This window comes from Sorex araneus, chromosome 6 (assembly GCF_027595985.1).
Source record: "Sorex araneus isolate mSorAra2 chromosome 6, mSorAra2.pri, whole genome shotgun sequence".
NCBI classification, from domain to species: Eukaryota; Metazoa; Chordata; class Mammalia; order Eulipotyphla; family Soricidae; genus Sorex; species Sorex araneus.
In genome coordinates, this window is record NC_073307.1 from 105,039,096 (window position 1) to 105,054,307 (window position 15,212).

General features: G+C 36.0%; 1 protein-coding gene across 1 annotated transcript; it reads left to right on the top strand.

Moving 5' to 3' along the window:
- Positions 1-9,077: 9,077 nt before the first annotated feature.
- On the top strand, positions 9,078-10,025 carry LOC101544203 (olfactory receptor 51Q1-like). The gene has a single exon (XM_012934926.1). It carries the CDS (start codon positions 9,078-9,080, stop codon positions 10,023-10,025), a length of 948 nt encoding a protein of 315 aa, XP_012790380.1.
- The last annotated feature ends 5,187 nt before the right edge of the window (positions 10,026-15,212 follow it).

Here is a 15,212-nt window from a genome sequence, read left to right on the forward strand (position 1 = left end):
CTATTTGGATTCATATTTACAGAAAATTTTCAACAATAACATAGTTCAAAGCAAGAGTCTACTATTAAAAAAATCAAAGTTGTATAGGTGGAGAAAAGACATAGATGGTATATACTAACTTCCAATACATTAAAATTTTAAAAGTCACTATTATTTGTTATCATAACTATTTTTTTATTTTCTTTACTCTTTCCAAGCCATATGACTTTACAAAAATATATTTTATAATATAATAAAGAATACCATCATGACTTGCACTGATTCTTCAGTGTCACTGTTCTTAAGCTTGCAGTAAAGTTATACAATTTTGTTTTAGAAGCTCAAAATACTGTTAATAATGTGAAAATATGAAGTACCTTTATAAGCAATTCTGAATAAAATGCCACCTTTTATTAAAAATAAGCAGGTAGAAGATTGAATTGAGTAAAGAGCATATATGTGCTATGTAAGTAGTAATTAAAAGCAATATGTAATGAGGACTTAAATAAAAGGCTTTCAAAGTAAATAAATTTGTAAAACCTGTTACTCAGATTGTTCTTAATAAAAACTACTACCTTGTTGTAAGTCATCATTTTGTGATGTTTTCTAATGCCATTAAGCTGTGTATATCTATATAAAACTACTTGATGATGTCCACTAACCCACCTATGATAATATCTATATCTTCTAGGCTCTACTTCAGATTTTGCTCCTCTTAAACACTATAAACAAGATTACACACACTTAGTTTGAGATTAGGAATAGAGCAGGAGGGGCCTTTGGGAATGAACATGGTAGAGGGAAGTAGGCACCCTGGTGGTAGAAATATTTTATATTTTGCAGAATCTATAATAAAGTTTTATTGTTGATGGTGCCATACTCATCAATGCTCAGAGATTGTTTACTGAGTTCTGATAGTTAGAGGTAGCTCCTGTTTTTGCTCATGGAACTATATGGTACCCAGGACTCCTACATGCAAACCCAGGACTCCTACATGCAAAGCATTGCCTAGCTGGTTGCCCCATCTCTCTGCCTCTATAACAAAGTAGTACAGACTCATTTCAGATTAAGGCATGACTAAAAAACATTTATATTAATGAGCATTCAGCAGCAACATTAGGGTCCCAAATTTAGTGCCATATTCAAGGGGGATTTTAGGGAGGTGGAATTAAAACCCACTCAGATTAGAAACAATAAGCACTTTCTGACAAGAATAGTTGTCTAAAGAAAAGGTCAGATGATGTCTGTCCTTTTCCCCAAAATCTAAAGATAAGAATAGCCAGCCTCATTTTGCTTTTCCCATAAAATCCCACCTATTCATTGTTTAGATTTGCAGATAAAAGAGTGTGCCTCCCAGGACAAACTACCCTTGAAAGAATTTAACCTTCCTGTTGGCACAGACTGATCTGCAACTAACCCTTTCTAAAATTGTGATTTCCTTGTCTCTCGTCATAGAAATCTCTTTGATGGTTACTTCAAAGACTTATGTCTGCCAGCTTCCAACTTAAGACATTGCTTCCAATAAAGCTTTCCTTCCTTCCTTCCTTCCTTCCTTCCTTCCTTCCTTCCTTCCTTCCTTCCTTCCTTCCTTCCTTCCTTCCTTCCTTCCTTCCTTCCTTCCTTCCTTCCTTTCTTCTTTCCTTCCTTTCTTCTTTCCTTCCTCCATCTGATCATAGGACTGTGTCTATGGAGTTGATTTTATCTTGGACAAATGAAGCTAGTTAGAAATTTCATTAAGTTTAACAGTACTAAGTGTGCTTAAAATAACTCAATAAAGTCCCTTTCATTTAGGCAGATGTTTATTGGGAGGAGATTCAGTTTTCCAGGCTTTAAGGAAGACTCAAATTCCAGACTGAATTTTTGGTTAAGGTTAATTCTCTGTTCTGGGAAGGTTAAACATTATTTTCACATTCTTGAATTGCCTGCTACACCACTCCTAAATTAATTACACATTTAGTTAATTTTAGACTCTCTGATTACAGTAAAATTATTATTAACGCAAGCACTTAAGCTGGATCTATAATACGATATTTTCTAATGAAAAGCCAAATTCCCTTTCTTAGGATGTAACAAACTTTTATACTTTTCTAGACTTATTCAAACTTTCCCAGTGAAGTTTCCTTAGTTCTCTTCTCTTAGACATAGGATTTAGCTATTTCATGTAAACTTTTTTTTTTGTCAATTATCCCAAACTTTTATGCTAGTTTCTCTAGGCCTGTCTTGTCCACATACTGACCCCCCCACCAACCACTAATAAATTGTTGGCCACCATAGTTTTATTTTATTTTGAGAATGTCTTTTTTTTTTTTTTAGCTGTCACAGAAGTAGCACCATACTGAATGTCACCTTTTGAAACTGGCTTTCACTCAGCCTTCCATAATTGGGCTTCAAACACATTTTCTTTCTTGGTTTTTCCACTGCAAAGGAAATTCTGTTTAGTAAAATGTTGTGGCATCATAGAGAAGTAGTGAGTCTAAGTTATTCCAGGAATATATCAACAAGTCATGTCTGTGTTCTTTCAGATAGGACGCATGTGCCAAGTTCACTTCCCACACACTTAATCTTGAGTTACTTTGCCATTTGATATTTGTTCTACTTCAGAAAATGCTTATCCATATTTTATTTATTTGGTAACATTTCCTTTATTTTAATTCTTTAGCATACTTAAGGATGATGTTTCTTCCTCAAAAATCATTTTTTGATAGCCTTCTTTTTTTTGGGGGGGGGGGGGGTTGCACACCTGGTGGTGCTCAGGAGTAACTTGGCTCTGCACGCAGAGATCACTACTGCTGAAGCTCAGGATTCCAGAGCGTGTGCTGGGGACTTGAATCCAGGTCGACCATGTGCAAAGCAAGCATCCTCTCTGCTCCTATCTCTCCAGCCCCTGGATAAAACTCTGAAGTCCATAACCCCAAAACCGCACAGTAAAATGAAAAAGTGCCTATTTTAAAAATAGGTTTTGAACTAAAAACTATAAAGGTTCCTAGGAGGAAGACAACAGAACTTTCCAAATGGCCCTAGTACTCAGTACTTAGCATCATTGTAATCTTTCATGTTTGTAAATAGTTTTCCATCCATCAACTACTCTAGGAAGTGAAGGAGCCAGGCCAGGTGTTGTTGCTACTATTATTTTACAGCTCGGGAAAATGAAGACGAGACTGGAGGGTTACTTAAAGGTCGCACAGCTGGCTGGTGATAGAGCCAAAAGGAGAATGCGAACTCGGGCTCTAGTATATCATTTGGCATCTGGTACTGTAGGCATTATTAGATAATCCTGAAGACTTCATTATATTGGTTGCAGTCCAAAAGGCAGGAATAATTTTTAAAAAAAAAAAAAAGACAACAAGTTTTTTTTCTGCTCATGGTAATCTAAAACATCATGAATATTTTATGGTGATTTCTCTCTTCTTGCGCTCTTTGTGTTTGACTCAAATCACGTAGAACAACCTATTTTGAGGATATAATCCATTTGCCATTGCAGTCACACAGGCACTTTATATCAATGGTATATAAAGCACTGGTTGAACTCTACAAGAAGAAAACATCCAACCCCATCAAAAAATGGGGCGAAGAAATGAACAGAAACTTTACCAAGGAAGAGATACGAATGGCCAAAAGGCACATGAAAAAGTGCTCTACATCACTAATCATCAGAGAGATGCAGATCAAAACAACCATGAGATACCACCTCACACCACAGAGGCTAGCACACATCCAAAAGAACAAAAGCAACCGCTGTTGGAGAGGATGTGGGGAGAAAGGGACCCTTCTACACTGCTGGTAGGAATGCCGGCTAGTTCAGCCCTTTTGGAAAACAATATGGACGATTCTCAAAAAACTAGAGGTTGAGCTCCCATTTGACCCAGAAATACCACTGCTGGGAATATATCCCAGAAAAGCCAAAAAGTATAGTCGAAATGACATCTGCACTTATATGTTCATCGCAGAACTGTTTACAATAGCCAGAATCTGGAAAAAACCCAAGTGCCCTAGAACAGATGACTGGTTGAAGAAACTCTGGTACATCTATACAATGGAATACTATGCAGCTGTTAGAAAAAATGAGGTCATGACGTTTGCATATAAGTGGATCAGCATGGAAAGTATCATGCTAAGTGAAATGAGTCAGAAAGAGAGAGGCAGACATAGAAAGATTGCACTCATCTGTGGAGCATAGAATAATAGACTATAACACCCAGGATTAGTAGAAATAAGTACCAGGAGGTTGTCCCCATGGCTTGGAGGCTGGTCTCTCATTCTGGGCAACTCAGAGAAGGGAACAGCAAGTAAAATGTGGTCGGAGGTCATGCGGGGGAAGGGTGATGCGGGCCGAATATGGACTAGAGACTGAACACAATGGCCACTCAACACCTTTATTGCAAACCACAACACCTAATCAGAGAGAGAGAACAAAAGGGAATACCCTGCCATAGTGGCAGTGTGGGGTGGGGGGAGACGGGACTGGGGAGGTGGGGAGGGATGTTGGGTTTACTGGTGGTGGAGAATGGGCACTGGTGAAGGGATGGGTTATCAAACTTTGTAAGGGAGAAACATGAGCACAAAAATGTAGAAATCTGTAACTGTAAAAAAAAAAAAATAAAATAAAATCCAAAAAAAAATAAAGGAATAAAGAAGTAGCTACAAGGCAGTTCCAAGGGAGGAAAGAAGTCTGTCTCATTTTCTTATTTCATGTAAACTTTGAAATGAATTAGCACAAAAATATCCATTATCGATGTTCTGGGGTGGTCACTGTCCCCCCGTGACCAAAAAGTCTCCTTGCTGCATTTGGGATCAAATCACTGTCCCACCAGCTGCCCAATGATGGATGAATGAAGGAATGAGGACCACCAGGCTGGTTAGTAGTCAGTGGTCATTTATTCAAGTCTCGAAGCACTAGTTATAAAAAAAATGTGAAGGATTGGGGGTAGCAATTACACTTAGATGTGGTCAAACATCATAAATAATGAACTGATTTAAAACCCTTCCTTTAGGGAAAGTTCTTCTAGGAGATTTATTCAAGAACCAAATCACATCTAAGGGCTCAGGACTCCAGATCCCTACTGGGATATCTGCCCCAGGGCAGAATTCCATCTAAGGGCATATTGCTTTCTCTTACCCTTAACTAGTAACCCATTTAAACAGTCATCTAAAATTCATTTTTTAATAATATTTCCGGTCATTTTGTATTGACACAGTAAGAGATATATTAAGCTTAAAGGATGACTCTTCCTGGGAATATCTTGCTATATATTCCAGCCTACAGTCTTCATGCCAAGTTAGTCTTCACTAGTGCAAGCAGGGTCCTTATTCAGTTACTTCCTTTTGGGTCATGATAGAGTTTTGTCCATGACTGTGCTCTTAACTTATTATACTTCTTATGGTGCTTAGCCTGCCCCTTTTCAATTCCAGGGTAGCTTAAGGCTTGCTTGGGTTCAACCAAGTCCTTTCCCAGAACCCCTCTTTTTGGGTGTTAGGAACTAAGGGCAACTGAGGCTTAAGTCAAGAAAATATGATAGATGTCCAGGAGTAAATATTATTTGGAGTCAGTTAAGTATCAAGCTACAAAAGCATAGGATTAACAGTCTTCCTGTATCTATACAAAAGGACACTGCTCTAAAATAAACTATGCAAAGGACATAAAGGAAAAATGAAAGCAATATTTCACTTACATGTACAAAATCCAGAGCTCTCGGTAGAATTTGACTTTATAAGTTACAAAGTTTGATTTGGGGATATTTGTGATTAACAGGGGGGAAAGAGCGTAAAGGAGTAATTAAAGATAAACACAGGATTTGGAGTGCCTCATGGAATTGGGTGTGCCTACAGAGCACTATGGTGGGAATAATTCAATAAACCTAAGCTCCCTGCAGGAGGAGCAAGGGCAATCCAAAATTAAACTGAAAATGCTTTGAATTATAATTCAACACAATCAACATGTTTTTTATTAAATCAGGATGACTTACAAAGTTATTCATAATTGAGTTTTAGGCATACAATATTGTATTGCAGCACCAATCCCATGAGTGTCAACTTCCTTCCACTAATATTCCCAGGTTTCCTCCCATATCTCCCCGCGATATCTCCAGTCTGCCCTCTTGCAGGCACAATTCTAATATCAGTTGTTAATGTTTGCTTCACTTGATTCAGTGTCATTGATTCTGCAGTTTGGATATTTGCTTCTTTCATTCTTTAACACCCACTTCATACCTGAATCCCCTGACCAGGTCCCTGTTTCTGTTCATTTGTCTCTTCCCCCCTCCCCTTCACTCCTTCTCTCCTCCTCTCTATACTTTGGCACCAAGGTTGATTTGGGCATCCCCACATTAAAACATTGTATTATCTCATCCAGTAATTCTAAATAACATATGAGTAATATCATCCTGTGTTTATCCTTCTTCTGGCTTACTTCATTCAACATGATGTCTTCCAGTTTCATCCACACTGCTGCAACTTGAGTGGTTTCACCATTCTTTACAGGTCAGCTGTGTATTATTTCATTGTGTATGTATATATATATATATGTATATATATACATATATATACCACATTTCCATGATCTACTTATCTGTCATTGGACATCTAGGTTGATTCCAAATCTTAGCTGTGGTAGAGATCTATAATGAATAGTGTTGTGAATGTGTTCTTTTGAATGAATGCTTTTTGCAGTGTGGTTAATTTTTTCTATTTTTCTGGATGATTAGGGGTGCCAATCTGTGTGCAGCTAACAATTTTTAAGCAGATGCTAAGGTAAGCACTATAGTACAGTGGATAGGGCACTTGTGGTGCACGTGGCTTAGAGAGGTTCAATTCCTTAGCATCCCAAAGAATTCCCTAAATGCACCAGGAGTGATCTCTAAGTTGAGAGCCATAAATAAATCCTCGGCACAGCTGGGTGTGGCTCAAAAATAAATTGAATAAATAAAATAAAGTAGAGGCTAAATTTGAGGTGACTTAAGAAGTTAAGGAAGTGCCATTGGCACTTTGTTGTGACCTGTGTAAGCCAACTCTAGAAATTATTACCTCAAGTAACAACTTAGACACTTTTCTGGTTTTCTCATAATGGGTAGGGAATGCTTCTATTCTACTTTACTCAAAGTAAAGGTGTCAATAAGAATTAGTTAGTATTTTTATCCTGAGCTTTTAGGCACATGTGTAAAGACAAGTTGCCAACCCTCCCTGGGGTAGGTTCCTTGAAAGAACATTAAAATATTTTAAGAGGCAATTATGGTAAAATTGTTTCTCAGAAGTTATTGTATATATTACACTTCAATCAAAAAAGTACAAATGTTTCTGAATTGTTATTCTGTATTTGAATTTAGTATTCTAATAAAAAGTTCTTTATTATTTTGAAAGGTTAAAACATCAGTTATCTATGACTTAATTTTGCATTATTAGATATTTAAATAGCTATTGTAAGACATGTTGTATTATTAAAATATTGTCATGCTTATTTGTGGTGTTATTTTTTTGCTGATAATTTTTTTTCTTATTGACGAATACCCAAATGGCTAGCTTTTTCTGTATGTAAAATGCTGGCACCTTTATATAATCTCTCAAAAGTATTTTTGATGTAATTTCTCAAATCATCAACAATTAAGATAAATGTTTCACTTATTTATGCTTACATTCACTCTTATTTTCCTTTCTAATTTTTTGTTTATTGTGGTTAAATTTAGAGATCCCTCTGTAATGAGATATTTAGACAATTAATGGGTTTTCTCTAGTTCTGTTAATAATTTTCATGTAATTAATTTTTTATTTGGAATTCAGTTATTGGTGAATTTGTGAAGTGGGTAAGCAAATAAAAGCTAATTTGTTGTTCAAATTTGAATTTAATGTTTTCTCATTTGAATTTGAATTTAATATGGCTTTATCATTTCCTTATTTTATAAATACACTAAAAAAATGTAATATATCTGGACAATCACTGCAAAGAACTTTTCTTAGAGAGTGGATGATATTTCTTTTACCTGCATCTTCTGTCCTCTAATTTTGCAAATGCTCATAGCAGGAACTTTCTAAACACTTTTTAGGTGTGCACATTAAGTATGAGTATGCACTTCAAATCACATTTAACCATCTGGAGAAATGGGACTTCCATGTGACTTCCTTCCTCCCTGAGGAAATAACTATATAAGAGATTGCAAATGCTTTCAAAAAGCTAATTTCCTGGATTCCCTGTGGGACCCCAGGTCTCAGGTCTTGTCATATAATCCTGAGGGATAATTCAAATGTCCAACCCTCTAGCCCAGAGATTTGCAAGGATTTAAATAGCATGTATACTTCTGATCTAAACAGATGATAGTGATGACATATAATGATAGCACCAACAGATAGGAGAAACCACAGGTAAGAGTTCCTTGGGTATGAAGGAAAAGAAGAATAGTTAGCTGTTGTTAGAGAAGTAAAAGTAACAACACAGGCAATGAGATCACAGCAGGGACTATTTTAGAGAACAAGAAACACCTGGTTTTCAATTTCATATTAGCCTATCCACTCAACATTTTGCTTCCAATTATAGTACATCGAATAAATGAAGTAAAGGTGTCAGATTACATAAATTAATAAGAACAGAAAAGAAGATTAAAATAAGGAATACCTTAGAAGAATAATGACTAGTGTGTGATGTTAAAGTAAGGGAATAGAGAATGAGATGCTGAAGACTTAAAGCAAGAGAAGGAAATAAGAATATTGTAAATGTCAAACAAAAAGATTCAAAAGTTGATGTTGCATGTAAAGAATTCAAAGAATGTTGAGACTTTAGCCATTAAATTTACACTTAGGAATTCATTTTAAGATTTTGTGCAATATTTATAGAAGACATAAGGAAATTCCAAGATTCCAGAAACTGAATGCAAGCAAAAAGGAAGAAAAAAAGAATGTGTGCATTGAGTTATCAGGAGTAAAACTTCTATGGGTTAAATATTGCAGAGATAATCTTAAGGATAAAGAGCATAGTATTCTAGAAACTTCTTTATTTACTTTCAAAAAAGTATTTAAATAGAGTTCATAAATACAGATGTAATAGAATAATTAATTTTAATATTCATTTTTATTCTTGAATAAATATTTTGAAACAGGAGTGACACTGGTCAAGCATGTCCATGATAACCAATTTCACACAAAGACCCTTTCAATTCATCCTCACTGGCATCCCAGGATTTGAAGCTTACCACATCTGGATCTCCATCCCCTTCTGCTGTCTCTACACCATCTCCATCATGGGCAACACTACCATTCTATCTGTCATCCACAGAGAACCATCTCTCCATCAGCCCATGTACCTATTTCTCTTCATGCTGGCCCTAACTGACCTAGGTCTCACCCTCACCACCCTGCCCACAGTCATGCAGCTTCTCTGGTTCAACATCCGGCACATCAGCTTTGAAGCTTGCTTTACTCAGTTATTTTTCATTCATACATTCTCCTTCATGGAATCTTCTGTCTTGCTGGCCATGTCTTTTGACCGCTATGTGGCCATCTGCCGCCCCCTGCATTATGCCACCATCCTCACCAACACTGTTATTGGCAGGATTGGAATAGCCATTGTTCTCCGCTGTGCTCTGGCTGTTCTTCCCTCTTTTTTCTTACTCAAGCGTTTGCCCTTTTGCCGTTCTCACCTTCTCTCTCATTCCTACTGCCTTCACCAGGATATGATTCGCCTGGTCTGTGCTGACATTAGGGTTAACAGCTGGTATGGGTTTGCTCTAGTTTTACTTATTATTGTGATGGACCCTCTACTTATTGTGCTCTCCTATGCAATGATTCTGAAAAGTATCTTGGGCACATCCACCAGGGCTGAACAACTTCGAGCCCTCAATAACTGTCTTTCCCACATTCTAGCTGTTCTTGTTCTTTACATTCCTATGGTTGGAGTGTCTATGACTCATCGATTTGCCAAGCATGCCTCTCCCTTGCTCCATGTTATTATGGCCAATGTCTATATCTTGTCACCTCCCGTGATGAACCCCATCATTTATAGTGTAAAGACTAAACAGATCCGCCAAGGAATCTTCCATCTTATTTTTGGGAGGAAAGCACACTAAATCCTGGAGTTTAATATTAATGGAGAATTCTATATAACAACATAGAGTCGAGATCAGGACCACAACCATCAAAACTGTATGTAAGTACTAAAAATAGTATAGATAGAAAAAGGAATAGATTCTGTGTAACAAGTTTCTGTCCAAATCACTGTATCACTGTCATCTTGTTGCTCATCAATTTGCTCGAGTGGACACCAGTAACGTCTCTATCATGAGACTTGTTGTCACTGTTTTTGGCATATCGAATACACCACGGGTAGCTTGCCAGGCTCAGCCATGTGGGCGAGATACTCTCGGTCGTTATCCAGGCTCTCCAAGCACAGTGGGTAGGGCGTTTGCCTTGCACGCAGCCAATCCAGGTTTGATTTTATCTAAAGGAAGCAAAATAATTATTTCTTAACTAGAAATTGATATGTTTAAAGACCTATTTAAATTTTTACTAGCCATATGACTTGAGAAAAATATCTTAACATTTGATTACATTCCCTAAATCATTTTTTTCAGTCTTGTTACTATTATGTAGTAAAGAATGAGTTCTGCTTTGTAAATTCAAACGAATGCTAATGTTATAAAAATTCTTGCAATGTGTTCCTGCCTTTATAGTTAAACACTGAAGAAAATAACACTTTCTAATTAAACATAAGTGCTTGTGAAATCTCTGGTTTAACAGTGAGTTTTCTTAAATAAGTCAAGCTGAAGAAAAAAATTTGTAGATGTAGTTAATACATGGAAAATTAAAAATAAAAATTGAATAAGAAATTCCAAAGTCTCAGTTAGTACTCTGAGGTTGAGAGACTGTCAGCCAACTTTCAATGCAGATTTCACTCAAACTCACTAGAAACAAGTACCCAGGAGGTAAAAACAACTGTTGAGGGTTGGAGAAATAGTACTACTGGTAGATATTGGCCTTACTGGTGGCTGACCTGGATTTGATCTGTGACAACCCATGTGATCCTCAAGCAATGCCAGGGGTGATCCTTGAACACAGCCAGAAGTAATTTCTGAGCAATGCAGGGTGTGGTCCATAAACGAATAACAATAACAAAAAAACTGCTGAAAGAAAATGTAAATTTAGACAGCAGCTGTAACACTGATATCTCTGAAAAACGATATGAAAAATCAAATCATTGAATGTTAAAAATATAAATTTATAAAAATACCTAATAACTATTTAAAATGATATATTTTCTAATCTAGCTCAAGCTGTGCTTCTTTCTTTCTTTCTTTCTTTCTTTCTTTCTTTCTTTCTTTCTTTCTTTCTTTCTTTCTTTCTTTCTTTCTTTCTTTCTTTCTTTCTTTCTTTCTTTCTTTCTTTCTTTCTTTTGCTTTTTGGGTCACACCCGGTGATGCACAGGGGTTACTCCTGGCTCTGTACTCAGGAATCACCCCTGGCGGTGCTCAGGGGCCCATATGGGATGCTGACCTCTCTGGTCAGCCGCGTGCAAGGCAAATGCCCTAGCCGCTGTGCTATTGCTCCAGCCCCAAGCTGTGCTTTTTAAAATATACCTGATTGCCATCTTAACCTAAACATTAATGTGATAAAGTTATTGAACATTTTAGAGGTATTTTCTTCATCTTCAAAATGTTATAATTAAGTAACCATGTTGGCATAATTAAATGTTAAGTAGAAAGTACACATAATCTCCCATAGGGTTGTAGAAATTCTTTTTATAAAGGATAGATTAGTTGGGAGGAGGGAATAATTTTAATACAACTGTTAATAAATCAATGGGAGTTAAAAAATTAAGTCTGTTATGAGGTTTATAATGTAAATAAAGAACATCACTCTTTGTATTGCAGATTAATAAAGGCCATTTCATTACCTTCATTAATAATGTTTTTTGATATTTTCAATTGTCTACATGTATGTATATATGTAAATTTGCCTGGAATGCCCACTAGCCCAACTAGGATAACATGTTGTAGTTCTATTTCTTGCCTGTCTGATTTTCAATAGCAAAAACAATTAAGAAATAAGAGAATTAAATCTTAGAATTGTGTGTTGATTAATAATCTTCAGAAAAACCTTAATTTTATAGTGTATTATAAGTTCTTAACCAGTTCATCTCATATTACATGAATATAAAATACAATATTAATGACTTCATGCAACAGTGTTGGACCCCCAATTCTACTACAACATGCAAACAAAGGTCCAGGGAATATATCTGATGCGACAGTTTAACTCATTTAAAATGTGATCCACACCAGTGGTCAAGGGCTACTGGTTAATCGCCCATATTGTGTTATAAATGTTTTCTCTTTCTTTCTTTGTTTCTTTCCTTCTTTCTTTCTTTGCTTCTTTCTTTCTTTCTTTCTTTGCTTCTTTCTTTCTTTCTTTGTTTCTTTTTCTCTCTTTCTTTCCTTTCTTTTTCTCTCTTTCGTTCTTTCTTTCTTTCTTTCTTTCTTTCTTTCTTTCTTTCTTTCTTTCTTTCTTTCTTTCTTTTTTCTCTGAATCTTTTTCTTCCTTTCTTCCTTCCACCTTCCTACCTTCCTTCCTTTTTTCCTTCCTTCTTTCATTCCCTCCCTCCCTGCTTGTTTGGTTTCTCTCTTTCTTCTTTCTTTTCTTCTTTCTTTCTTTCTTTTCTTTCTTTCTTTTTAATTTTTTTCTTTCCTTCCTTTCTCCCTTTCTCTCCTTTTTCTTTCTCTACCTCTCTATTTCTTCCTCTTTATCTCTTCCTGTCCTTCCTCTTTTTCCTCTTTCTCTATTCCTCTTTTTCTTTTTCTTTGTTCTTTCTTTCTTCTTCATCCTTGTCTCTTTTCTCTATTCTTTCTTTCTTTCTTTCTTTCTTTCTTTCTTTCTTTCTTTCTTTCTTTCTTTCTTTCTTTCTTCCTTCCTTCCTTCCTTCCTTCCTTCCTTCCTTCCTTCCTTCCTTCCTTCCTTCCTTTCTTTCTTTCTTTCTTTCTTTCTTTCTTTCTTTCTTTCTTTCTTTCTTTCTTTCTCTCTCTCTTTCTTTCTCTCTCTCTTTCTTTTTTCTTGTCTGTCATGTCCAGAGGGGCTGAGGACTTACTTCTGTTTCTGAACTTGAGAATTATTAATAGCAGTGTTCTGGGGATTATGCACAATGCAGGGATCAAACCAGGTTCACTAAATGCAAAGCAAGCATCTTAACCCCTGTTAAGATGTTATCACTCTAACCCAGATCAGTTCAATGACATACTGGTATGTGTTTATTTTAAGAGGGATATAATGAATAAATATTGTATTTTTACTAAATAATTTGTTTTCCTATATAATTTGGCTCAAGGAATAATACAGATACACTAAAATGCAATAGTAATCTGTTGCTTGGTAGAATCTGCTAAAAATCCATATTAATAATAATGGGGTATTGTAATTTTGTAACCTTAAAACATATGAACATCTACACTCTTGAAAATCAATGTTACTGATGACTTCTCAGTGTCTGTGTTGCAAGATAAAATGCCCCAAAGTAGAGAGAGAGTATAGGGAATATTGTCTGCCATAGAGGCAGGGGGAGGGTGGGAAAGATGGGGGTATACCCGGGATATTGGAGGTGGGGAATGTGCACTGGTGGAGGGATGGGTGTTTGATCATTGTGGGATTGTAACCCAAACATGAAAGCTTGAAACAATCTCACGGTGCTTCAATAAAATTTAAAAAAATTTTTTTAAAAAGAAAATCAATGTTACCTCAATTGAAACAAATACAATAAAATATAGAAAATTGTATATAATTATATGCTTTTCATAATCTTGGCTTTTTTTTCAAGTGAAGATCCATAAAAGTATTCTTTAAAAACTTTTATATAGGGTGGGGCTGGAGTGATAACACAGCGGGCCTTATACTCAGTTGACCAGGGTTCGATTCCCAGCATCCCATATGGTCCCCCAAGCACCACCAGGAGTAATTCCTGAGTGCATGAGCCAGGAGTAACCCCTGTACAATGCCGGGTGTAACCAAAAAGCAAAAAGTAAATAAATAAATAAATAAAAACTTTTATATGGAGTATGGAGAGATAAAGAAATAAAAGGTAAAAGGCTGAAGACACTCACTTTGAATGTGGCTAACCATAGTTCCATCCCTAGCACTGCAGATGGTTTCTTGGGTATCACCAGATGTGATTCCCAGGAACAGAGTCAAGCATAAACCCTGAGTACTACTGGGCGTGGCACAATGTCCCTTCCCCCATTTTCTTATAGAATAAAAACTCTTATGCAACAAATCAATTATTCCTTCCTCATATTTTAAACTAAGCTATAGTTATTTTATATGTTATAGTGATATCATTGTGTCATAGAAATATATCATTCTTAATTTGCATCTCTTTTAAACATTTCTTGCCACCAATATTGCAGTTCTGATGATTTATAAACCAATTAACCAATTTATCCAGTATTCTCCCTCTTCTTTTCTGGTAATCATTGTTTTGTTTCTGTAGTTAAATCTATGTTTTTGATTTCACTCATATTCACTAAATATGAGTGAAATCAATGGTGTTTTTCTTTCCGTGTCTGAGATTATTTCACTTGGAATAATACCCCTTAGGTTCATTAGTATTCATATGAATTTGGTGGAGTCTTTGAAGATTTGACTCCAAAGATAAGATGGCAATAAATGGCAGTGTATCAAGCTAAAAAGTACAGATACAGTGAAAGAAGTATCATCAAAATAAAAAGGAAGCAAATAAAATAGGAGACAAATGTTTGTGAATCAATCTAAGGTATTAATATAAAATATATTTAAAAAATCATTCAACTAAAGAACAATAACCAAAACAACAGATGACTTTTAAAGAAACATTTATAGGAGTTGTACAGAGCATTTTCAAAAAATATATCTAGGTTGCGAACATGAACATGTTTATCAATGTCATTAATAGAGAATGAAAATCAAAACACAATGAGATCACTTCACAACTGTAATGATAGATTATTTTTTAAGGCAAGAAAATGCTGCAGTCTGATGAATGTGGAGAAAAGAGAATCCTCACACACTCTTGGTAGAAACATAAATTAATGGAACTATTGTGGAACTATTGTAGAAAACAGTATGGAGATCCCAAAAGAACTAAAAGTAGAAATTCTAAATTCTAATCATCTGTTTGGACAAGCCTCACACATGAAGGGACCGGCAGAGGAATCCAGGTGTGTGGGACCCGGTACTGAGAACTCCATGCCTGCTCGGATTGGGACTGAGCCTTCTCCACCTTCTCCACCCAGACC

What these genes read in the sequence shown, in the direction of transcription:
- LOC101544203 (XM_012934926.1), top strand. Translation starts at nt 9,078, where the DNA reads ATGTCCATGATAACCAATTTCACACAAAGACCCTTTCAATTCATCCTC.